The 25,285-nt window shown below is 43.3% G+C and overlaps 1 protein-coding gene across 8 annotated transcripts in view; it reads right to left on the bottom strand.

Moving 5' to 3' along the window:
- The window catches only part of DGKI (diacylglycerol kinase iota), a 430,951-nt gene that overhangs the window by 229,658 nt on the left and 176,008 nt on the right, over positions 1-25,285 (bottom strand). For all 8 annotated transcript variants that reach the window (XM_032868387.1, XM_032868409.1, XM_032868419.1 and 5 more), the window contains exons 4-6: positions 15,530-15,604; positions 14,207-14,263; positions 7,808-7,873 (exon numbers count right to left, since the gene is read on the bottom strand). In XM_032868387.1, coding sequence (XP_032724278.1) covers positions 7,808-7,873; positions 14,207-14,263; positions 15,530-15,604 — 198 coding nt within the window. The remainder of the gene's footprint in view (positions 1-7,807; positions 7,874-14,206; positions 14,264-15,529; positions 15,605-25,285) is intronic.

Genomic DNA, 25,285 nt, shown 5'->3' with positions numbered 1-25,285 from the left:
CTCCTACAAAACCAGATATTATACTGGAGAATAATGCCAGATTACCACAAATTCAACCCGGTGTATCTAAATGCAGGGATCTTCTGACCATGAGTGTATGACATGGGGTCACTGGTTTGGCAAATGAATTATTTTCCATCCCTTTCTGAAAAGAGAATCAACAACTGTGTACATTCATTTGGTGGAATTAACAGGGCTTTTGACTCATGTGAAACCCATCCCAGTGTAACGCAAATGGACCTGAACCATACAAACATTCTGCAGAACACCACTTGGTTTACTCTATCAATGACATCGTGTCTAAATGGATGGCAAGAAATGGCAAGAATGTGGACAGTCTTAATAAGATAGAAGGTGGGGAGATAAGCACAATGAAAAAAACAGAGGTCCCACACATCAGTGAAGCTTCTAAAGAGCAGTGGTCAAGGGCATGCAAGAATATCTTGTCCAATCTAGAGGAAAGATCATTGAATTCCACGGTTTGACTACTAGCAATGAAGCACAGCACCGTCTAGGCCTCTTTGGGCTCTGGAGGCAGCATACTCTGCACTGAGGAATACTGTCCCGATCCATGTATTGGAAGACATTAAATGCTTCCAACTTAGAGTGAAGCCCAGAGCAAAAACAGCTCTGCAGCCATGGCCAGTCTACAAAGAAAAGTACCCGCTATCACTTGGGTCATACAACCAAGACAACTCCATGCTACTAGAGGTAATGGGGAAGGAGAAAAGATGCCCCGTGGGGTTAATGGCAAGCACCAGTGGGAGAACCACAACACAGACTGGATTCTGAAGCAGGGTTGTGTCATCTGCAGGAGAGAACCACATATCTTTCAACAAACAACTCCTAGGCTACTGTGCTCTGCTGGAAGAATACCTGAGTACAGATCACCAGGAGGTCATGACCTGGGTTCTGTCAGATCACTAAGCCATAAAGTTGGGTGGGCCCAGATGCAATCCATCATTATATTCAACTGGGACCATCTGGGATTTGGCATAAGCAATTCCAAAAACCACAAGAAAGATGTCTGAGGGGGTCAGACTCCCCATATCATCCACTCTTACATGTAGTACCAGGCCTCTTATTTGACTCACACCTATGAAGATATGGAGGTCCCTAATGACCATCTCACAGGGGAGGAAAAAGCTGAGATTGGTTTATAGATGGGTCAAGTTGGCCTACGAGTCCAGGTGAAAGGCAGACTACTGCTTCACTAAAGCCTACTCAAGAATGGCCCAGAGAACTGTAAATAAGAAGAAATCCTCCCAATGAACATAACTTCAGGTAGGGCAGCTGGTCATCCACTTTGTGTGAAAGAATAGGTAGGTAGCCTGAGACATGAGTATAAAAGGACTTACAGGCAATGGTGAATGGCTTGGCTAGTTGATCAAAGGCTTGGAAGGAAAAAGGAAAGTGTGGGGAAGAGGCATATGGATGAACATGTGAGAGTTGAAGGTCTTAAGACAAAAGGTGGGGAGATAAGCGCTACGAAAAAACGGAGGTCCCACATATCAGTGAAGCTTCTAAGGTTTCAAAGTGAGAGTAAGAGACAAGGAGTATAAGGTGAGAGTAAGTACAAGGAGAGAAGATCATTGTATTACATATTAAAATCCACCAGAGAGCACTCGCTTTATAAGAACTAAAAACTTAGGCACAATAACATGGACTCCACACCGTCATGAGCCATCCATGGCACAGCAGACTCCTGGGGCGTTGCCATGATAGCAATGGCGAATGTTGTTTGGGTCCAAAAGCAAGAGATTTCACTCCCCAGAACCGAACTAGCTCCTGCCCCTGATGAAGGTCTAACCTGTGGGCCCCTTCCCAAGGCTGAGCACTGAGTATGACACCATCCTTCAAAGGGAAGAACCAGCTACTTGATGGTAAATTGATCACACTGAATCCTTTCCACTGTGGAAAGGGACAGCAACTGATCTTCACTGGAATCAACACACATTCAGGGCATGGGTTTACCTTTCCCTGCGGCTGGGTTTTGGTCGGCACCACTCTGCAAAGGCTTACAAAGTATGTTACCAACACAGGATCCTGCATAACACTGTGTCAGCCTGAGGAAACTATTTTACAACAATGAAGGTGCAGAAGTGAGCATTCAGCCATAAAATATGCTGGTCCTATCACATCCCACACCATCCAGGAGTTGCAGGTCTAACAGAGAGACGGAATGGCTTCTGAAGGTATTAATAGAATCTAGCTTTCAGAGGATACCCTATGAGAACCATGCTCAGTATGCTCAGTAAATCCATGATCATTTCATGGTGCTGTCATTTCCAGGGTAAAATACATGGATGCAGAACCCAAGGAGTTGGAATAGGAGCAGTCCTGTCTACCATCACTCCCACTGGGCCACTTGGGGAATTTGTGGTGCCCATCCCCAGAACCCTGGGCCCTGAGGGTCTGAATCCCAGCTGGGGAATGTCTCCACATCACAGGAGGTCCTTGAACCTTAAACTACCACTGCGGCCAGTTACTTTGGGATCTTTGTGTCAAGAAAGTAGCAAGCACAGGAAGGAGTAATCATCTTGGCAGGAGTAATTGCTCCTGATCATGAAGGTGAAGGTCTAGTTGTTATATGACAAGGCTGGCTAGAAGAATCTATCTGGCACCCAGATTACCCACTAGGGCATCCTCACTGCAGTTCAACTCCTCCCTCTGCACCAGCTAGTGCCTTCCTAGTGAAGGCACTTCTGGAGAAAGAGCAACAGGGATGAGAGCGCCACATGAGCTGTAACTATCAGGACACTGACCAAGCCAAAGACCAGGGAGAAGTGGCCGTAGCAAAATGTTTCTACAGAACTTGAGTGAGAACCAAGTGACTCAACCCCTGGGGACTGAAGTGCACAGCTTCTGAGCCCTAGCCCTCAGCCCTTTTACCCTTTCTTTTTCCTTTTTTTAATAAAAACCACTTTATTAAGGTACGATTGACATACAAAAGGCTGTACATATTTAATGTGTACAACTCAATGAGTTTGGAGATAAGTATATACTTAAGAAGCCATGACCATAATCTATGCCATAAACATGTCTATCACCTCCAAGTGTTTCCTCCTGTCCTCCTTAGTAGTTCTTTTTGTGATAAGAACACTTAATATCTACCCTCTCAGCAACATTTTAAGTCTACAATACAGGGCTATTCACTGCAGGCACTACCTTGTACAGATCTCAAGGTTTCGTTCAACCTGTACAATTGAAACTTTGTACCCTTTAACTATTCCTTCTCCACTTCCCCTGCCTTGGATGAATCTGAAGGGCAATATGGTGAGTGAATTAAGCCAGACTCAGAAAGACAAATACTATAGGAAACCACTTATATGAGGCATCAGAAAGAGTCAAATGCACAGAAGCAGAGAGCAGAATACTGATTGCCCTTGTCTCCTTTCTTGATACTCAGCCAAGGACAGAAAGAAAAGCCAGGCTCCCAGCAGCTATGTTGGCAGGGGCTTACTGGAGAGGCTTGATTTCTTCACCCTGGTTGTGTTACCCACTCTACACCCCCTCACTGATCCTCTCGAAGTTAAAGCAAGAAGATTCCACCATTTGAGCAAACACACAGACAAATAACCAAACCTGCCTAACCAGTGCAGAGATCCTCACTCTTGAACTTCCATTTCTTGCCTTCAAAGGTCTCTTGACAGCTGACCCCAGGGGACACACATTTTCAGATGAGTAGAAAATGGTGTTTTGTGGTGGTAAAGGAACATCTCCCATAGTCTCTAGTCAGTATTTGCCATTATTTTTATTTTACCCCCATTATTTTTCTCTAATCCCTTTCACTATTCATAGAGTATCTCAACCATACCTCATTGAATGTTTTTAAGCATTTTATTCTTTTTTGCAATAAAAAACTTCTATTGAACATATTTCCTTTAAATATATGTATTTTAAATATCGTACCATAAGTTCATTTTAAATTAGTTGTTAATAATAATCTTTATAGTAAAAAATAGTTTTGACAGTTTCCCATTTAATTAGTGCTATGCTTTTACATATACTTAAACTATATATGATAGTATATATAACTTACAGATAAATAATTCAAAATGATGTAGTGTTTGGTTAGGGAACTGGAAGGTATCAAAAATGTAGACCAAAGTTTAACCATGCACTGTTGCATTAAAAACTGCTTTCAAGATTTGGTGTTTGGAAGTTTAGCTAGCTCATTTATTTTTAGGACTTTTATATGTGTTTCTAAATGAAGAAATAAAAGATAAGGGCTCAAATTATGATTTACAAGCATATTTTCACAACTGCCATACTGCTGGGCTTGAAGGCTTGGTTCCTTCGATAATGAAAGGTAAAATTAGCCAGAATCATGAGTGTATTTTTTCTTTGCACATTGATTTTTTTTTTTTAAGTACTCTGGATAACTCAATGTTGAGTGAATTTTGATTGAATGAATGTGTAGATGTGGTGAAGATCAGTAAGAGGCAGGTTTGTGGAATAAGTTGCATCCTTCCTTAAATCACTGGCTGAATACAACTTTACATTAAACAATATCTGCTAGATCAATCCCACTGCATCTCCAGATCCACTATCTTTATTTCACATCTCATTGTAAAAAGTCGTCTTTCATGGGTTACGTCAACAGTGCCCCTCATGCTCTGGTTTCTACTAGATTTGGCCACTGGAGGTACTGAAGGTAAGTGAGGTTGGAGTATTTATTCCCCCAGTTGGTAGGTCACCTGGGCTGGCTAAGTGTTGTGACTAAAAGTTACAGCTCCTGTGGGGGGGTTCTTCCATGTCCTCACCTCTTCAGAGTTGACTTGACCATGGCTCTTTTTTTTTTTAAATTTTTTTTTTATTAACATATAATGTATTATTAGCCCCAGGGGTACAGGTCCGTGAATCGCCAGGGTTACACGCTTCACAGCACTCACCATAGCACACAACCTCCCCAATGTCCATAACCCAACCACCCTCTCCCTCCCCCTCTCCCCCCAGCAACCCTGAGTTTGTTTTGTGAGATTAAGAGTCTCTTATGGTTTATCTCCCTCCCAATCCCATCTTATTTCATTTATTCCTTTCCTATGCCCCAAGACCCCCACGTTGCCTCTCAACTTCCTTGACCATGGCTCTTGCTGACTTCTTCACTATCCCTTGGAGTTTCGCCATGCTCTACTCACACATTTTAAATATTCTTTCTATTAAACACTCATCAAATACATGATTTCAGTTTGAGTATGTTACCTCTTTTCTGCCTAAGCCCCAACTCTTATGTAATACAAGACAATGAATGAAATCAATGTGAAATTATATAATATTCATAAACATGGCAGCCTGTGGTAGTCAGCAAATGTTAAAGAAACTGAGCAACTGAATCATGAGCTCTCTCATCTGATATCTATCAAGTGTCACACACGCTCAGCCAAACACACGTTCAAGGCTCAAGAGAAAATCAATCCAAATATTTACTTGATTCTGACTTTTAAAAGCAGGAATTGAAACCACAACGTCTTTAACTATAAACACTCCCTAACAACCCCAAAAGTTTTCTAACTGCCAGTTGGAAAAAAAAGTTTTGCTGAGTGAAGTGATTATTTTTCACCCCATCCTTATGGGTAAATTATGAATAATGTATATGGGACATGTGTATAAGTGTGTGTTGGAGGGTGTGTGATGGTTTAGAATCCCTCAATGTGTAAGAATGCACAATCCTACTGATGAAAATTAAGTATAGAAGCAAAGTTTGAAATGAATTTGCAACCATTTAATCTATAAAATGGAAATAGAGCCACTAGCTTTCCTTTAATCCAGAGTATAAGCCAGGATCCAAAGAAGGATTATTTACTGTCCAGCAAGAGATACAGGGCTAAGATCATCCCATCCCATAACTGCTTGAGTCTCTGCAAATCCGTAAGCAGCTGGATTGGGATGAATATAGTAATACATTATTATGGGAACACTGTGTGAAAAGTTGGGATCACTGACTTCTCAGCTAATAGTTATGATGTGTAGAGAGCTGTGAGCACTCCAAGATTGCTGCCTGAGAACAGAGGAACCAAAGAAGACATAGTCACAGCAACAGAGTCCAGTTTTCCCCATTTGGTTGACCATGCCAACAGAACACAAAGCCAGAAAATGGAGCATAATGTGACAGTAGGGGATACCTGTCAGAAAATATGTTTATTGATTTTCTTTTAATAAAATTCCTCCAACTCTATTGTGGCTTAGAAGTTACTGGGGGAGTGCCAGCTACTAGGCTGTCCAGTGAAGATATGTTTGCAAGGCAAAGAGCTTGTTCGTCCAGATACTTCCTACCATTCCCATCTCTAACCTCAGAGCTGGCTGTGCCTAAATACATGTTTCTTCTATCACACACACACACACACACACACACACACACACACACACACACACACACACAAACACTCATGGGAAAGCTGAAGATAGTCTACAATCTACTAAGTAAGAGAAAGTCCCCAAGCCCCAATGAACACCAGAAAGAGTAGGGGAGATGGACCCGATGAAGGCAGGTCATGTAAGAGCAGAGGGCTACTCCCTTCTCCCTTACCATGTAGAATGCAGTACTCCCCCTTCCTCTTCCTCCTCATCTTTCTTTTACCTTCTTCCCCTTTCAACCTATTTCATCTGTCCTCTTTACAGGCCAGAAGGGAACCAACTAAAGGTCACCGTGAAGTGAGGAGATAACACCAGTTATAATGGAAGGCCATATCCTTGAAGAAGAGATAGGTAGCCTTCCAAAGAAAAACTTGGTAACAGGTGCTACAATATGGTATTTTCTTTCCAGCACCAGTCAAAACAGCATAATTCATGAAACTTTTTCCAAATCTCACTCACCCTCAACACTCCTACCTCAGAGAGCCAATATTTCCTTGCAACCCTCTATTGTCAAAAATGCTATGCTGGTCGGTCAGCTCATCCCAGTGCTTGATCCAAAAAAGTCATATGAATAAATAAATTAGGAATTAACTTAAGAGGAATATATTCTTTCAAATTGTCTTGCTTAACCCAACCAAAACTTCCCTTTACTGAGCCCCACTTACTATTGAGTAAAAACAAAAAACCAGAAAAACAAAAAAACTTTGTAGTGTGATTCACCACCAGTTTAACCTTCTCAGGGGGTCCTTATATTCCTAAAGTAGATCTTTGTACGATGAAAAAAGCCACAACCCAAATCTGTTGGCGTCAATAACATGTAGAATCTATGGAGTTTTATAGCATGTGGCCCAAGGAATCCACCCTTTCCCTCACCTTCCTTTTCCCAGTGGCCCTGCTCCCCAAGAGGCCTTTTACCAGTCACACTAAGAGAGAGAAAGAGTAGACACAATCAGCCACAAAATGAGGAGGCCACCTCCTTCCAGGACGGGATGGTGTCCTAAGAGAGCAACACATTTCGTGCTTCTGTGTTGTCCTTTCTCTGCTGAGTTCTGCTCAACGACAATAACGCGTCAGCGTTAAGTAGAGTGTCCCAACAACCCACAGATTTGCTGCTGCTGAGCGAGAAGTGTGACAGGCCAGGAGTCCTCAGAAAGGGCTTTTAGCAAAATAAGAAGTGTTATTTTCTTAACCATCCACAATGAAATTCACCATAACAGCGTATCCATCTCTCTTAAAACGTGCTCATACCTGGATTAAGACCCCTGCCTCTGGCAGTGAGTTCTACAACTAAAATACCTCTTGAGGAAAGGGACCTAGAGACAGAGGGCTTTTCAGAAAGGAGGAGATGTACTGAGCCCTGGATTCGGGGTAAGAGGACTCATCTACCGCAGGAGCTTACGAAAGCCCGGGGAGCCTCTCGAGATGGCTGTGGGGTGCCGGGGCCCCTTACCTTACCACACTGCTTACATTTTCCCTCCTGCCGACGCCGGTGTACCCAGTGATGACGCACAAAGTTCTGTGGGAAAACAACATTAAATGAGTAGGTTTCAATTTGCCAACCCTATTGCTATTCTTTTTTTCAAATGTTTTAAGCATATGGATTTCCATAAACCATAATCTCAGCCCCTATTAGCACAAAACCAAATATGTGCATGTGTGATTTAACAATAAATATGAATCCACTTGGAAAACTGAAGCTACCCCCATGCCCAATGATCTTCTGTATTTGTAGAAGCCACTCATCATGTCCTCCCTCCATGTCTCCCTTGTGGCCACCCGGTACCGCCATTATTACTCTGCTTCCTTCCTAGCGGAACACCGTGCAGACATGGGAGGTCACTGAAATCCCCCCGGGGAGGTAAAAAGGCGAGGGAGAGAAGATGGAGCAGCAATATCCATTTTTAAAAACAAATATGTATTTAATGCCTTATATAGGCCAGGCACCGAACATCCACATTAGGAGGAACTTAAAGAAATTAAGGTCTCAGGAAGAAACAGGTCTCCTCATTCCAGACATACAGGATGAGAATTTGTCACTAGTCAAAGGGAAGGGAAGGAAAAGTTGAAGGACAAAGATGACAGAGGCAAGAAACGTGGGCCCATCATGATGGCTGTGTGATGACGTTGTGTCTAAACTGTCCTCGGGCTCTAGTCTAAGTCTATTCTCATCTTGGATCATAGGAAACACAGAACTTCCTTTACCTCCCAAATAGTCAATCGCTCCTCAGAAAGGGAGTGAAGGAGCCCCATCACCACTGCTCTTAGGATATATCATAGGAGAGAAAGTTGTTTTTAGGCACAAATAAACTTATATATACAACTCATCCTTCTTAGACCAATATACATAAAATAATTCCTTTTTTTTTCCTTTGTTCTTTTCTGAAAAAGCACATTTTACCTGACACTAACATGTCTATCATCAGGCCACAGCCCATATTTTCCCTTTAAAAGGCCCTTTAATATGTAGCCAGTCATTCAGCAAATACTAGATGCCTACTACTTGCCAGGCCCTGTTGTAGGTATACAGCAAATAGATCAGTGTTGAAGAAAAAATGTTCTATCGACAAATGAAATTCAGAGTGACAAAAATACCTCGAACAAACATGAGCATTATCTAAAATGCCACCTCCATTTCTCTTTATAATGCCAAATCAATTCAAGTTAAAACTAAACAAAGATCCTAGAGGAATAATGGTCTTTAGCTATAATAAGATATAAAGAAGCATAATGGTCCCACTAATTAGTCTAAGTTTTGTCTTGCTTTTCCCACTGAGGCAGTTTAATAAAACAAGGACACAATTCTTATATTGTTCTCAGAAAGAAGCTAATTAATAATTTTTGAGTACTCACTATGTGTCAGGCACTTTAAAAAATGCTTTAAATGTAACAATTATTTTAATTTCCATGAGAATTTTTATGAGTAGAGCTGCTATTCAGTTGGTATGTACCTGAAAAATCCCATGAGTCATTAAAATACTGAAATATTTCTATACTGGTTGATAGATGAGTTTAGTTCCCCTACCCTCCTCCTGGCTCCTTCCTAACTGCCATAGCACTCCACCTCACCCCACCCCTTTAACACTGGAAATCATTTCTACCCCCTCATTATAAAGCCACTAGAATGTTCATTTTTGGCAGGTCTCTGGGATTCTGTTCCAATGAGTTCTTGTTCTTTTTTTTTTAAAAGATTTTATTTATTTATTTGACAGAGAGAGAGAGAAAGCGAGAGAGGGAACACAAGCCGGGGGAGTGGGAGAAGGGGAAGCAGGCTCCCTGCTGAGCAGAGAGCCCGATTGGGGGCTCAATCCCAGGATCCTGAGATCATGGCTTGAGCCGAAAGCAGAGGCTTAACCGACTGAGGCGCCCAGGCGCCCCAATGAGCTCTCTTTTGAAAACAAATCACATTGCCTGAGCAATGCCCCTGGGACTGCCCCCACCCCCACCCCCAGCACACTCAAAAGACTGGGCTATGCCCAACTGATGGTGGTTGTCCGTGTAAGTTTAAGTATCAGACAAACAATGCTGGGTCCCCTGGCCCGCTGTGGCTCTCAGAACAGTGGCAGCAAGTCAGGAACCTGCCACCTAATGGGGATGAAGTTGCTGGAAGCTGCACCTCTCTACCTCACAGGTGAGGCTGATCACGTTAGCCTTCCATCCACTCAGGTGACAAGAACTCTGCCCACTGCTGGCTTAAGAGTGGGGCTGGGGCGGACTGGGCCAGCTGTCAATTGTACCATGTCTCAATTCACAGCATTGTAGGGCCATGATCGGGGGTTTTGCTTGAATTATCACTATCATCCTCCTTTTAGAGATCAGAAAACTAAGGTATTGACTTAGTGACTTCGGATGTAAGGGTCAGAGCAAGGATTCAATCCCAACAGAGCCTAAGGTCTGAACCACTTTGTCGCTATGCCTTCCCTCTGCTCTGGAACCTTGGGATCAAGCTCCTTCAGGAAATGATTTCAATGACAGTCAGTAGTAGAAATACTGAATATACAAAAATGTCAGACAATACTATAAGAGAGAAAAATTTACTGTAATTGCTGTTAGTTTAGCAGAAACTGTGGGGAAATGAACAATGCACTGATGATAAGGGAAGTTCTCTGCATATGGAAACTGTAAATCACCTAATGACTATCAATTCGAGGAGGGAAATGTTGGAAGAATTTGATGCAACTGCCTATGAAATCAGGGCTGACTCATGGGGTTATTTAGCTAGTGACAGCTCTAATCAGAAGATTAAACCAACAATTTCCAGGAATCAACAATTATTTAGAAATTATAAGACTGACTTAATGAATCATTTATGTTGCAACACATGTCATTTGGTAAACAGATTGAGAATACCCTGTAGTTTAATCTGTTTAGGGAATGTAAAGGAATACGTTTAAAATGTTTATTTAAATATTACTGTATGACTCAGGAAGTTGTCAAATATTTTTATTATCATTCTTCCTAGAAATTGGGTCCTAGATCAAAGCACAGAGAAAGTAACTGAAACAAAAGCTCTCCTTGAGAAGACACTGAGTAACTGCCTTCCTTACGGAGCTCCGATTTGAGAGGTGAAGCATCTTCCTATGAAAAGATTTCTTGGGCCTGAGAGAAATTCCTTCTATCAGTGCTTTAAGACTTAGAACAAACATCCAATAAATGTGTGTTGAGTGGAATGGAATTCTGAACCTAATTTTTTTGAGGATCAACTCGTGTAGTTATCACTTTGGAGGTTCATCAGTTGCCATATCAATCGGGGGGAAAATCCAATTTCTATAGATTTACTGCTGTTTTCTAATCCTTACTCCCAAACACTCATTTTTCATACTCTTTTGACTATTATTCACATCTCCTAAATTATGGAGCTGAGATTAGAGTTGGAATCCATATACTGGAAATGTGAGTGTTGACATAGTGCTGTTAAAATAGCAAAGCAAGGGCACCTGGGTGGCTCAGTGGGCTAAGCCTCTGCCTTCGGGTCAGGTCATGATCTCAGGGTCCTGGGATTGAGCCATGCATAGGACTCTCTGCTCAGCAGGGAGTCTGCTTCTCCCCCTCTCTCTCTGCCTGCCTCTGCCTACTTGTGATCTGTCTGTCAAATAAATCAATAAAATCTTTAAAAAAAGAAAAAATAGCAAAGCAAGGCTATAACATCTTTCTATTGTTCATCTATAACCTTTGAACTATTCATACACTATCTTCAAGTACTGGGCAAGGAAAGGGCTATTACATAGGTGTGTTAAAATCTCAGTGATACATTATTTCAGGGTTTATACTTGGTATTGTTAGCAGAGACACGTCGCAGACTTGCTCACTTATTTCCAAACAGCAAGTTCAATTCCTAGTATTACTCATAAAGTGCGTGAAAGAATCTTAAAATTATAACCTAATCTACACAGATTATGTCTAGGAAAACCTAGAGGTCCAGAAAGATCCCACCTAGAGGAGTCCTACCAACATTCATTAACAAACTATCAACAAAACTATTCCTTCTAATTCTCCCCTTCACTAGGGCACTGAGTTATCTTCTGGCCAGTGCCATTGTGCCCTTGGATGGCACTGAGGGTACCCACAAGCCTATCATTTTCCTTGCATCTTCCTCACCCTATGTAAGGCCCATCACCTTCCCATTGCTGACATAATGGCCAAACACAGTGGGAAAAGATAAGGGACAGGGACAACTATTTTTCCTCTCTCCACAATGTCCACTCCCAAACTACCCTCCTTCCATGTTTTCTCCCAATCTTCTTGTATTTGTAACCGTGAAATCATTCTTTTTTCACAATGTCTTCTTCATTGTCATTAAAATGTCAGGGACCCTCTCTGGACTCCTAGAACTTCTCTCTTCCTCTTCTACATGTTTGTCTATTCTCATAGCTTTACTGACTATCTACACACGTGCTGACGATTCAAGATGTCTTATCTCTAACCCAATCTTCTTCATAAGCTCCAAACTCACATTCCCACTCAGCTTGCTACTGGGCGCCTCCAACTGAGGTCTCAAGGACACCACACGCTTGAAAATTCTACAACTAAACTCATCACCTTACCACCCCACTCCATTCTCATCGGTCTTCCAGGGAAGAAGCCTGGTTTACTCTGGGCTCCTCCATCTTTGTGTCCAGCATCCAATCAATTATTAAATCCTGTCAATTTTATTTCCTTCAAATTCATATGTACCAATTATCTCCACCCTCAGTATTACTCCTAGTTCACGTCACCACTAGAAGAGCTCCTTAAATTCCCTCCATGCCTCCAATATGGCTGCTCTTGAACTATATGGTATTCCTTCCACACAGAAGCCAAAATAATATATTCTACTTAAAATAGTTTAATGCTCCGGGGCGCCTGGGCGGCTCAGTTGGTTGGACATTCAACTCTTGATTTCACCTCAGGTCATGATCTCAGGGTCGTGAGATCAAGCCCTGCATCAGCAGGGAGTCTGCTTGGAATTCTCTCTCGTCCTCTCCTTTTGCCCCTCCCCGCCCCCACAATTTTTCTCACTCTCTCCCTCAAAAAGATAAATAAATTTTAAAAATAGTTAATGCCCCTCCCTGAATTACCATGATGATGAAACGCTCAACTTGTAACATGGCTTACAAGGACCCTCATGGCCTAGCCCCTGCTTATCTCTTGGATTTCACGTACTTCTTATGTTCTCTCTCGTTTTTGTGCTTGGGAGCATGTGCTCTTTCTGTCTAGAAGGCTGTCACCTCCTAACTACCCTCTTTCACTTACATTACTCCTCTGGGCCTCGGCTTACTTGCCATCTCTTCCAGGAAGTGCCTTCTCCGGTATCCCACCTCTCACCTATTCATCAGTGCACAGAGCTAGTTTGAGGAGTGCACCAGCTGAAGGTTTCCAAGGAGCTAAATCTATATGTGGAACTGAAAATAATCTCACTGGGCATGAAATGAAATGGAGAACGTATATTTCACAAAAATGATACTTACCACACTTTTGGTCTTATGGAGAGCGCCACACACCCTGGCCAACACCTGGGCAGCTGAACTGTGTTCTAAGAAGGACGGGCTCTGTTCATTGCAGGCTTTTGTTTTGCCAGTTGTAGAGCGCAATTTGGGACCTGGAGTTAGACTCTCCAGGATAACACAGGAGGGCTGAGACCCTCTACTAACTACCTCACCTTCTCTAACTTTTCCACATGTGCTCCATGTCCTCAAAAAAAAAAAAAAAAAAAAAAAGAGCCCAACGAGTAAATCTGACTAAGTGCAGGTCTCCTCCTGTCCTCCCCACTGCTTCCCACTAACAGAGCAACTGCTCCTTGCTGTGACTTCCTGTTTCCCTGTTTGTCTTCACAACTGGGCCGTGAGGCCAAGGACTGAGCACTGAATGTAGTTCTTCCACCTATCTTCCTCCCTATGACTTAACAGACAAAAACAGTGCAATTCAGAAAGATGGGGTAAGGTGCCTCAAATCAGACAGCATCTAGATGGGTATGGAAGCCAATCTGGTTTCAGAGTTCATGGGAATGCTCAGCATCTATGCTGTCCCCTGAATAGCTTCTACCCACTCAAAATTGGAAAATAGAATTAAAACGGGCCATAAGATGATAAAATTGGTATTTACTTCTTACCTCTTCAATTCTACCACTGCCTCTGTACCTGTTCATTAAGATCTTAGCTCCCAGTGCATTTCATGAGGACACTAAAGGACAGTACACACATGCTAAAGAGAATGTGAGATTTTACTCATGGTATTTATTGACGTATTAACAAGAAACCAATGAGGAATGGAGGGAGCTAGACTTTAGTTTTTAAATCCCTGGTGAATGCCTGTTAGACCAGTGCATCAATGGGAAATAAAGGTGGTATCTGAAGTCAAGCTCTGAAACACTCACTTCTCTCGGTGATCTTGAGCCCCCTTCTCGAAATGTTGGTTTACATCTGAAATTAATCTGTCATTTAAAAAGAAAAGTATATTACATTAGGGATAAGCACCAGACTATACTGACTTACTTGAACAAAGCAACAGTGACACATATGGAGACTACAAAACAAAACCCCCAAAGAACAAGGAACACAGTATAACTCTTAAAATCATCACCCTAGATAATCTATAGAGACCCCAGGTGATCCTGTATCTCCAATGCATTTCTCTACATTCTCATTGATGAAATCAACTTATCTCTAAATAATAACCCTCTTATACTGTAAATTTGAGAAAAGGAGATAGAGAGGAAGAGAAACTATGTAAGGCAGCTGAAATCACGGAGCTTTGTTTCAGATTTTAAAAGCAGGACAACATCACTTGAGGAATATTTAATGTGATGATGATAATTCATACACAGAAATTTTCTTTAAGTCTTCAGTACTGCCTTTCTTTTACACACAGGCAGGTCTCCCGGTAACACATGCATCTTCTTTAGTTACTTGATAAGGTGAAAGGAATATAGAGATGAAGGAGGACATAGTAAATGGGGTTGGAACAGCAAAAAGAAAAAAAAATATATATGTATATATATATACACATATACATATAAACGTTAGTAGTCATCCCTACAAAACAGCAGTTGGCAACAATCGGTAACATGGTCATTAAAACAATGAATGTTGCAGGGAATGAAAATATTTCAACACACAGCAGCTCAAAAACGTAGGTAACAGAGATTCACGTATAGAAAGAGGGGAGAGGAAGAAAGAGAAGACGGCAGACAACACATTCACGCCTGGAGCCTCTCCTTTCCCACAAATGACTGATCAACGGACTCTGCAGAATCTACTTCTTCGGGAGGCAAGACAGCACGGGGATGTCACCCCCAGCCCACCCACACATTTGTGCTGTACCAGTGGAACACTGCCCCAAGGAAGGAAGGAGAGCTGCCTTCTGGTCTGACTCTCTTCTTTGCCTCCACTTTAGGAAGAGGAAACTCACAAACGTCAGGCGGATCTAAACAATGATTTCAAAGAGCTTATTTTTCTTAAGGAAAGAAAAAAATCTTGTGGGAAATTCTATGGGTGAATAACAATGTTTGTCATTGTAAAAAAAATAATAATAATTCTTGTGTACCAGGCTTTTCTCTCTAGCCTGGTAACAAGGCTGGTCTTCCAGTGTTTGAAAAGGGCACAGTTTTGAAAAAGTTGGAAATAAGAAGTGACAGCTGGTCTTAGAAGGCCAAACACCTGCAATGTAGCCACCACTGCAGCAGGTGGCGCTGTCTCACCTTTTCTAGCTGTTCAATGCAGGCGGTGTGGACGACGATCTTACAGACCGCACACTTCCTCCTCAGGGCCGATTTCTACAACATTCAATTCAAAATACAAGAGGAAATGTTAACAGTCTGCTCTGGAAAGTTCCCTGGCATTAAAGAGAGTATACATAATGAAAGCAAACATAAGCAAATGTAGAACATGAAAATATGGCGAACTTGAGTCTTTTGACCCACCCCTTGCCTCTGTATCTCCATGACCTAGGGTGGCTAGATTTTTCTCCAAAATATAATACTTATAATAGCTGCTATATATTGAGCATATAATATGAACCAGGCTCCTTATTCTATCGTTCTAAAGTTTTATAACCTAACAACGTAGGCACTAGTAGCCTCCATTTTTATGGGTTTCTTGGCTTGTTTTCGTCTTTTTACATTTTTACGCAGTAGTTAAGCAGCAGAACCAACCTGCAGAATTAGGTCTAAGCTCAAGAGCCAACATCCCAAGGGACCAATCGCTTTAGGCTTCTATCCCAGGCACGAATCTCTACAAAGCTACTTGGGTCTTCCCCCGAGTCATCAGCAAAGTAGTAAGACGTGCCTAACTCTTCCACCTGGTAATAACAATAAACAGTAAAAAATAGCAGCAGGAGCTGCTAACATGAATGCAGGACTCGCTGGGAGTCAGGCACTCGGAAGCACTTCACAAACAGGAACTCATTTAACCTTCGACAATGCCAAGACATCAGTAGTACTTTTATTCCCATTTCACAGATAAGAAAGCTGTGGCCCAGAATGCAATGGGTGTGAGGTCTCATAATGAGGACCCAGCAGAGCAGGGGAGCCCAGGTCAGAACTCATGCTTGTCTGCATGACCCAATTTGGCCTCTTGGACGGTCGGTACCAGTTTCGATGCACAATAAATTACTTTGAGGTGCATACTTCCTCAAACAATTAAAAAAAAAAAAAAACAAGCAGTAGGGTGGGAAAGGAACAGGTGCAATTTCGATCGTGCCGGGGCCATGTAAAATCCACGCAAAAATACCGGGGCCTCCCCACAAAGCCCAGGCTAGAAGGCAGGTCCACATGAGTAACTGGGGTTTGAGCACGGAAAGCGGCTTAATATAACAAAGCTAATCTGTGAAACGGGGACTCAAAGCATCCAAGTGTGAAAAGCCTCTAGTCCTTATTCTTAGGAAAGGTGCTGGGAGAGATTGCTGGCAAATTGCCCTCTTCTGATGTGTGGCTTCCCCTGCGGAGATATAATTTTTGAGCCAAGAATTGAGGCATTGCTGCTAACAAGTAAGTTTAGAAGGACTGCAAGCCACCCCCTTGGAAGCAGCGGTATCAGGAACGCGGCAGCCACAGCCTGCTCCCTCCCAGACGGTTCCATACGTTCAACATGAGTTATGCACATTCTTCTCTGCCTCCCACGAGGCACCCAGAACCCTCCAGCAACTCCACTTGCAGTCTAGACACCTGCTGACTGGGGTTTAGTTACCGCCTTGCAGACAGCTCTCCTCTGCCCGAGGAAAGAACATGGTCTGGAACATTGCAAAAGTTTGACAATCAATTGATTTTGCAAAGAACAAAGAAAAACAGAAACCCAAGCGTCTAGCCACACTACTGGAAAGTGTCTCAGCTCTACTACTGAAAAGACAGGAGTGGGGGGAGGAAGGGGGGGGCGAGGAACAAGGAGAAACAGTAGTAGAAGCAGCGGCAGCTCTCAGGGCAAGGGTAACAGTATTCTAGTTTGCAAATTTTCACGAGCACAATGCCCATAAGCAAATTCAGGTTACTCTCCCATTTCCTTCGGACGTTCTGGTAGAGATTGTGGAGGTAGCACCACCTGCAGAAAATGCATGGGGCATTTGAGTCACGTGGCCAATCACAGTTGCAGTGATGCTAAGGAAACTGCAGTGGGTTCCAGGCTACTCCTAATCCACAAAAGCCCTGGTAGATTCCACGGCAAACAAAGCAATTGCGCTCACAGTAGGCAACTACTGACGGGCTAGGATTTCTAAGCGCACCAGACACGCCTCCTTCCTTATCAGTAATTCCCTGCTCCAGTCTGGCTTTGCACCTGCAGAGCTCCACCGACCCTGTGAGGACCCTGTGAGGCATCTCAGACCAAACGGACGGTTGTAGGAAGAGTACCACGTAGGTGCAGGCACCCGGAATGCCTTTTCCTTGCCGTATTTTGAATCCCACGATTCTAAGTCAGAATCTCTTTTGAACAAGGGAACTGGGCTCCTGGTAAGAGTTGGAGAACCACAGGGTTAAGACATGTTATCGCTCAGCTTTTCCAGACAGCATGTAAAATAGACCAACATCATTCACAGGGAATAATTAAAGTTCAATGTTCTCCAGATGATAACGTATGAAGCAGAATGCTTTAGGTTATAAAACCAACTTTATTTAAATAATATTAAATTATAAAAGACCCCTATAACATACATGTATTCGTGCCTTTAGAGCTGGTATATATAGACTATAATCTGAATTTTTCTTCGTAAACACTGGAACATGATGAATTTTACCATGAAGAACAGTTATTTTGGGGGCGCCTGGGTGGCTCAGTGGGTTAAAGCCTCTGCTTTCGGCTTGGATCATGATCCCAGGATCCTGGGATCAAGCCCCGCATCGGGCTCTCTGCTCCTCAGAGGGTCTGCTTCCTCCTCTCTCTCTGCCTGCCTCCCTGCCTACTTGTGATCTCTCTCTCTGTCAAATGAATAAATAAAATCTTTAAAAAAAAAGAAAAAAAAAACAAAAAACAAAAACCAGTTATTTTGGTTTTCTGTCTTTCTAACTAACAGACTACATATCCTTTCAGTGTTGTTGTGCCTGTCTTTATCTTCAATTTCTTCAGTGACTGCTTCTAAACAGTTTATAAGCTAAGAAATCCAGTAATTCAGGTTTATGATCATATGCAAAATTAAGCAAATCCTGAATGAAGGTGTTTTTCCATAGTAATCAAATACATGATTTCACTTCCTCAACTGATAAAAACTGTTCCAGTGAATCTCAAGTTTTAACTGCTGACTTCTCGGCTTATGACTATGTTTCAATTGGTCAAAGTTATTCAAAATCATTGAAGGATAAGCTTCTGAGAAGAAATTGCCAAAACAAAGGATTTTTGTGCTTGGTAATGTTACAATTTTTATTTGCACGATTTAAACTAAATATAAAGCTAAAATATCAGACTCAGACTGTATTTACTTTTTCTTAAAAAAAAAAAAGACTGAACTCTTATTTAAACCGATGCTTCCTTCACTCTGAAAAGTGATGAATCAAAAAATCATTAAAACCACGTATGTTTACAAATTAAAATATGAAAATTTTAAAACCTCACTCCCTTCAATCAATTTAAAGGCCAATTAGACTTACTGCTTTAAATGTCAAGTAAAGTAACTTCCATGCTCTTACTAGGGGTTTTCTGATTTTGTCAGTATTCAAAGGAAATCCATTAGCTTGTAATTTGTGTGTGTATGTGTAACATCTATGAAAACGAAGACAACATAGGTTATAATACAGATTATATCCTATCACACCAGGATCAACATTTATTTGTATAAAAACAACACAAAATGATATGCTGTACTTCTAGTCAGTGGGGATAATCCCACTGTTAGCAGACTAAAAGTGATCATAAAAGAAAGCATTCTAAGCTCTGACTCTGCCCTCTGCAGCAGGCACTCTGGCATTCAAAGCAGTAACAGCTCCTCCCCAACTTCGGCTCCTATCAAGCACAGAAGTAAAATTATCACAGCCTTAGACCACTGGAGCTGGGGCTGGGACAGAAGGATCCAAGGCAAGCAGGGGGCAGAAAGTGTGTCATTGTTCCTGACAATGAAGTTAACATCTAATCCCCTCCTTCTCACCCACCAGCCCTGGTCATAAGTCCTGGACCCATATGTACCCAGGAAAGCTGTATTTTCTTCCTCTGAGCCAGAGATGTGATTTTCCCAAAGCAGCAATGAATATCTGGTGGTAGTTAACAGGGTTTGATAAAGAAGAAAGGGGACGGAGGGAGGAGGGAAGAGGAGGGAAGGGAAGCAAGACCCAGCTGCACAGGCCTGTGATTTGTAAAAAGGCTGGGGCTTCTTAGTGTCCAAGGCAATTGAATTGTTACCCATAGTGGTCTGAACTTCGACCCCCAAGAAGCGTGTATAACAAGGCCAGCTGTGTCCCTTCCCAATAAGACATATATCAAACCTTACTACTCCCTGAAGATGTAGCAAATTACCTTCCCTGCTGACCTTCTCTCTCTCCTGCTGTGTAATTAAGGATACACCCCTCACCCTCGCCCCCACAGACATCCACAGGTTTAACCACCAGAGATCAGAAGTCGAGAAGTAGGAGGAAATACTCAAGAATCTTTCCAGGCCGCATGGCAGCCCTTTCTCAGTCTCCCTGCTTCAGAAGAACATAAGACCAGAGCCTGCTGCTGGCCAAACACAGTTTGGGCTCGCAGCACCTCTCCCCAGAGCTCCCAGGCTTGGCCTCACAGACTTAATGCAAGGAATCACTGCTTACATTAGCTCGGTCTGTGCAATGAGGCCACAGTGATAAAAGGATGAATGGCCAGGGAAGGGTTCCTCTGGATGGGAACCCATTCATACTGGGAGACGGGAAGGAGGGAGAGAAGGTACTCTGGGGAAGGGAGCTGATGGGGCACAGAGACAGAAAAAGATCAGGGTGGGGATGGGGCTGGGTGAATGGGCATCAAGTTCTGGCCTAGCTGTCTTCTTCCTAGTGACTGATCCCAGATCCAAAGAGTCATGCCGAGGAAGAGAAACTAAGGAAGGGTTGGGAATTGGGCAAAGGGGAAAGAGCAAGTAAGGCAAGAATTCTCACTCCCTTTCAGACACAGAACTCAGTCTACGGGGCACTCTGGTTGTGGGGGAGGCCCGGGAGAGGCAAGAGGGTACAGGTAAAGCCATCCTTTTTTCTTCTCCAAGGGTGGGAGAACAGAATGTTCAGTAAAGATGAGAGGAGGAATGCTCCTAAGCCTTCAGAGTGTCAGGAATTCAGTGTCCTTTCAGTGGGGACTGGCTCTATGGGCAACGTGAACATGAACACTGTTGCAGGATAATCCAAGGTAAATGAAAACAAGAGTTCTTTGATTTATTTAAAAACCTAATTAGAAGAAATGACAAGCATACTTGGCAAGTTCTGCTTCTCTGGGGAGCCTGGGATGCAATCTGTAAATTGGTATTAGGAAAAATGAAGAATGACATTATCTGGACGTTCCATTAATGTGGTTTTAGCGCCAAGTACAGCCTCAACTGCCATGCACATTGGCTCCTCTTTTCCTCACACAGAAGACAGGACACTTTGGACAAACCGGGACGGCAGCTAGCTGAAGTCCCAGTGCCCCCTTATTGTGGTTCCTCATTACATCAGTAAGTCTCTCTGTGACAACAGGATTTCAAAATCCTGGACCAAGGAGCAAAAATGCCACACATCTGGAGGAGTCTGTGGTCCAAAGGTGATCTCAAAGCTACCTCACAGGGTCTGCTGCAGGGAGAGCTCCCTCTGTGGTAAAGGGGCCAGGCCTCAGCCTGAGAACTGTTGGCCCATGTCAGAAGGTCATGACCCTCATCTGCCAAGGTCCTATGTGTTTGTATGCTGTGTCCTCTGGACAGACAAGGACTCAGTGAGGGCTAAACCCCTCTGAGATAGCCCCTTACCAACAACACCCTAGATACTAAATGCCAGACGTACCTCAGAATATCTGAAAGAAAAAGGAGCAGGAACAAAAGGAGGTTGGGTAGAGAACTCAGGTAAACGAGTGCTCCAAATTTCCTCACGCAGTGCTCAACACATACCCATACACCTAGATGCGTGTGTGCCCATCCTCTGGAGCCACGATGGCCTGAAGTGCCTTACGTAAATGAGTTTTCCATGTGGCTAAAACAATCTGTTAACTACTGACTTGTCCAAAACATATTTGTAAAGACTGAGTCAATAAATACTTGTAGCCATCACTATGAAGATAAGGTGATGCTAAGTGCAGTGTAGGAATTAAAGAGGAAGGAGCTTCTGTCCTTCCTAGGAAAAGCTGGCAAGCCACTTGAGAAGACAAGAAGGACTTGGGGGTGGGGAAAAGGGAAGATCACGAACAGAGAAGGCCACACACGGCTAAATGCTAAATGAACCGCTCAGACAATGAAAGCCGTCATTCAGGGAAGGTAAGACCTCAGAGGCTGAGTCACTAAGAAGGACCTAACAGAGAAGCAAATTCTGGAATTGGGCCTTAAAAGATGTATTTATTTCAGAAATTGAGGACACTTCAGCAGAGAGCAATCCAAAATCTCATTATGTAGCCAATGCTGAGAGCTCCTACGGCTGGCGTTGGCATATTCAGCGGGGCACAGAGTCACTGGGCTCACAAGGGTCCGCTGGCTTGGGTTCTTGGGTGCTGGGTTGAGGTATGGAGTATGGAGACGTCAACGTGTGTGCCCAGGTGGAGGATCAGGTGGGACAGGATGTCCACAGAGGGGAGGAGTAGGAACAATGGCCGTGTTAAGAAGCCACAGGAGCTGATTAACAAGGGGCTGGAAGACAAATGGCAAAGCAGAACTATTCCCAAGAGGTCCCAGGGTTAAAAACTGTAGAGTTATAGGGGCGCCTGGGTGGCTCAGTTGGTTGAGCGTATGACCCTTGGTTTTTGGCTCAGGTCAAGAACTAAGGGTTATGAGATCAAGCCCCACATTGGGCTCTGCACTCAGTGGGGAGTTTGCTTCTCTCTCTCTCCCTCTGCTCTTCCCCCCAACTTCTATTCTCGTTCTAAAATAAATAAATAAATAAACAAATCTTTAAAAAAAAATTGTAGAGTTACAAAAAGAAGGAGATTTCTGTTTTTCCTAAAATCCAACACCGAGCCAGACACAAACCAAGAGCCTAGTAGACATTCAGGAAGGGAGGGAGGGAGGAAAGAAGGATTTGCAGAGAAGGGCTTTCTCCCTTTCAAGCCCCCCAACCCAGCCTGAATCTGGAGAACTGATGGCTTTGGGATCATGAGACAAAACCTCCAGTAGGACAGAGGCATTTTCCCAATAGGCAACCCCAAAAGAGAAAATGAGGCACCTTACAGGGACAGAAGACCTCTCCACACAGAGGGAAAACAGGGTAGAAGCTTCATGGTGATTACAGCTGCACTACTTTCGTGTCACAAATGAGACACCTTCTGGGGAGCATTGGGGCCACTGGATCTCAAGGCTACTGCGCAGAAGACTGAAGTCTTACGTAAGTGGGTAGAGCTAAGAACAAAAACTCTGTGTTATTGCTGCCCATGTTATGCTACCTGTCTCTACAGGCAAGTTAATTCGGAATCTACTTGGATAATGGTTGTGGGGGTGGGGAGGAAACATGCTGGACAAAATTGGGGCCAGCAAGTAGGCCAGTCTTCCCAAATAGAAGTCCCGGTTAGGTGGTGCTGATCGGGCCAGGAAGGTGACTCTAAGACTGCTCGAATCCTTAAATCCAGGCTGAGAAATACAAATTTTAACCTAATTGGCCAAAGAACACTGACAAATGTGGCCGAAAATAATCATGTAATCTGGTGACCTGATGTGGCACTATCTGAAAGCAGAAGGAAGACAAAAAGAGAGGAGATAAAGTAATTTATTAATTCCGTCAATCAGTGACTACCAAGCACCTAGGACGTGTCAAACCCTGGGGACAGAGCCGTAAACAAAACATTATGAAACTTTTTTTTAATCTCATGGGGATTACTTTATGGTAAGACAGACAATAAACAAATAAACATGGTACATAAATAGAATATATAATATGTTGATAGATTCAAGTGCTAAAGAGAAAAATTAAAGAGAGACCAAAGAATGGGAGAAATACCAAAAGTAGAGGGAAGTTGAACTTGTCCAGGAGAGGTCTCAATGAGAAGACACGTTTTGAGAAAAACCAGCAGGATGTGTGGGATTTGCCTGAGGTGATATCTAAGGGGAGACCATTCTGGGAAAAGGGACCAACAGCAAGCAATAAAGCCCAGAGGCATGAGGGCCTTGGGATGTTTAAAGAGGGACAGAGGGGCCTGTGTTGTTGGACAAAACAAGGCAGAGATGAGGCCACACAACAATGGCAGGCCAGACTATAGGGGGTCGTCTTGCAAATCATGGTTAAGACATGCTCTTTTTCTAAACCAGAATAAGTCATCAGAGGCCACGGTGATATCTCACGTATTAAGCCATGAGGGCCTGAACTGGAGTGACCACAAGAGAACAGGAGAGAAGGTGGAGACACACGAGTGTTTAAGGGATAAAGCAGATCCGCTCACCAGTCCCATGCAGGCTTCCAATAAGCCCAACACACATGGCTCCCACCTGGGCCCTATGTCTTCCAGTAGCGTCACTGCTCGCAAAGGACAGCCTCGCTCTTGCTCTAGCCATCCCCCCCCCCACCTCACCACTGGACCCACCAGCTGACTACACAGACTATGGGGCCTCCTACTGTGTTACAGTGGCGAGTGCCTCACAGGTCCTGCAGTAAAACTCACTTCACATGCTTTTCAAACACCCCATTTTGTTGTGTTCTCAAGAGCATGTTCTCTGAAGCAGTGTGGACGTGAAGCGTTTGCATTCCTAGAGCTGCCCTGCCCTGAGTACCTCAGCTATGCCAGTAAATCTGGAGGGTCAGCGCCCCCCGGAACCCCATGAGGCACATGGCTGTTGACTCGCAGCTTCCCTGGAGGTGCATAAAGAAGGAAAGGAAAGCACCTTCTCTTGGACTATTCTGACACAAATGCAAGTCTCCTATTTCCTCAGCTGTCGAGGTTGATTTTTCACTTGAAAAGAAAGAAAACCCAAATGCTGGAGCAAAAAACCAAGGGAAGGGGACAGACATGGCGTGCTGAATGTGAGGACTGACACATCTCATGAAAGCCCTCCTCCTCCCGTAAAGCAGGCCATCGGGGCTCACCAGAGAAACAACTGGGTGGAAACCAAACTGCTAGAAAGTGTATGAATTCAAAGCTAACATTGATGGGTGGTTATGAAGAGCGAGACCCTTGTCCTATGTTGAACATTATGTTAAGGTCAGTAAAAGTTATGGTGAAGATGACATAGGGTTCAGTTCAAGTGCGGGGAGCGAAGGGGAGATGCTTACCTAGATCTTGGGCAAGAATGTGTACTAAATTCTAATAATCTGGTTTAAAAGTGGCTTATGCTAGTGAATTCAAGGCATTTTTCTCTAATGAAAAAAAAAAATTGGTAGGTGCTGGTGGGTTGCCCTAGAAAGCCACGCGAACGTCTCAGAAGGGGTCCACATCCTGGAACTCTGTGGAGTTTAACGCGCACTCACCACTCCTTTTGCAGCTCTGTGTAACAAGCAGGTGCAGCCACACAGATGCGAAGCAAATACACGCTGCTGTCGCCACTTCTGGAAAGCGCGGTGAGTGGCCTGATAAAGCCGAGAGAGTATGACGGAGAGAGAGCAACATGGCGGCCTCAGAGAGGCGGCGGGGCGGGCGGAAGCGTGGGGTGCGCCTTCACTGGCGGCGCGAGACTTTTAAGGCGTTCCTTCTGCGGCCTCCTTCACGGTCCCAATGCATTAAAAAAGGATTTCAGCCTAATGAGCTAGAAGACATCTTCAAAAATCCATAATTCTATTTCCCGCTCTTGGTTGTCATTTTACCCAAGGAGTCTTCATATTTCCGTAACTATAACTATTGACTTTCTCTGTACTTTATCACTCTCATCTCTTGTTTTTACTTTTTTTTTTTTTTTTTTTTTTTTTTTTTTTTTTTTTTTT

This window comes from Lontra canadensis, unplaced genomic scaffold (genome assembly GCF_010015895.1).
Source record: "Lontra canadensis isolate GAN:19392208 unplaced genomic scaffold, GSC_riverotter_1.0 scaffold2, whole genome shotgun sequence".
NCBI classification, from domain to species: domain Eukaryota; kingdom Metazoa; phylum Chordata; class Mammalia; order Carnivora; family Mustelidae; genus Lontra; species Lontra canadensis.
The sequence above is the reverse complement of the archived record's forward strand: the minus strand, read 5'-3'. Positions and strand labels throughout refer to the sequence as shown.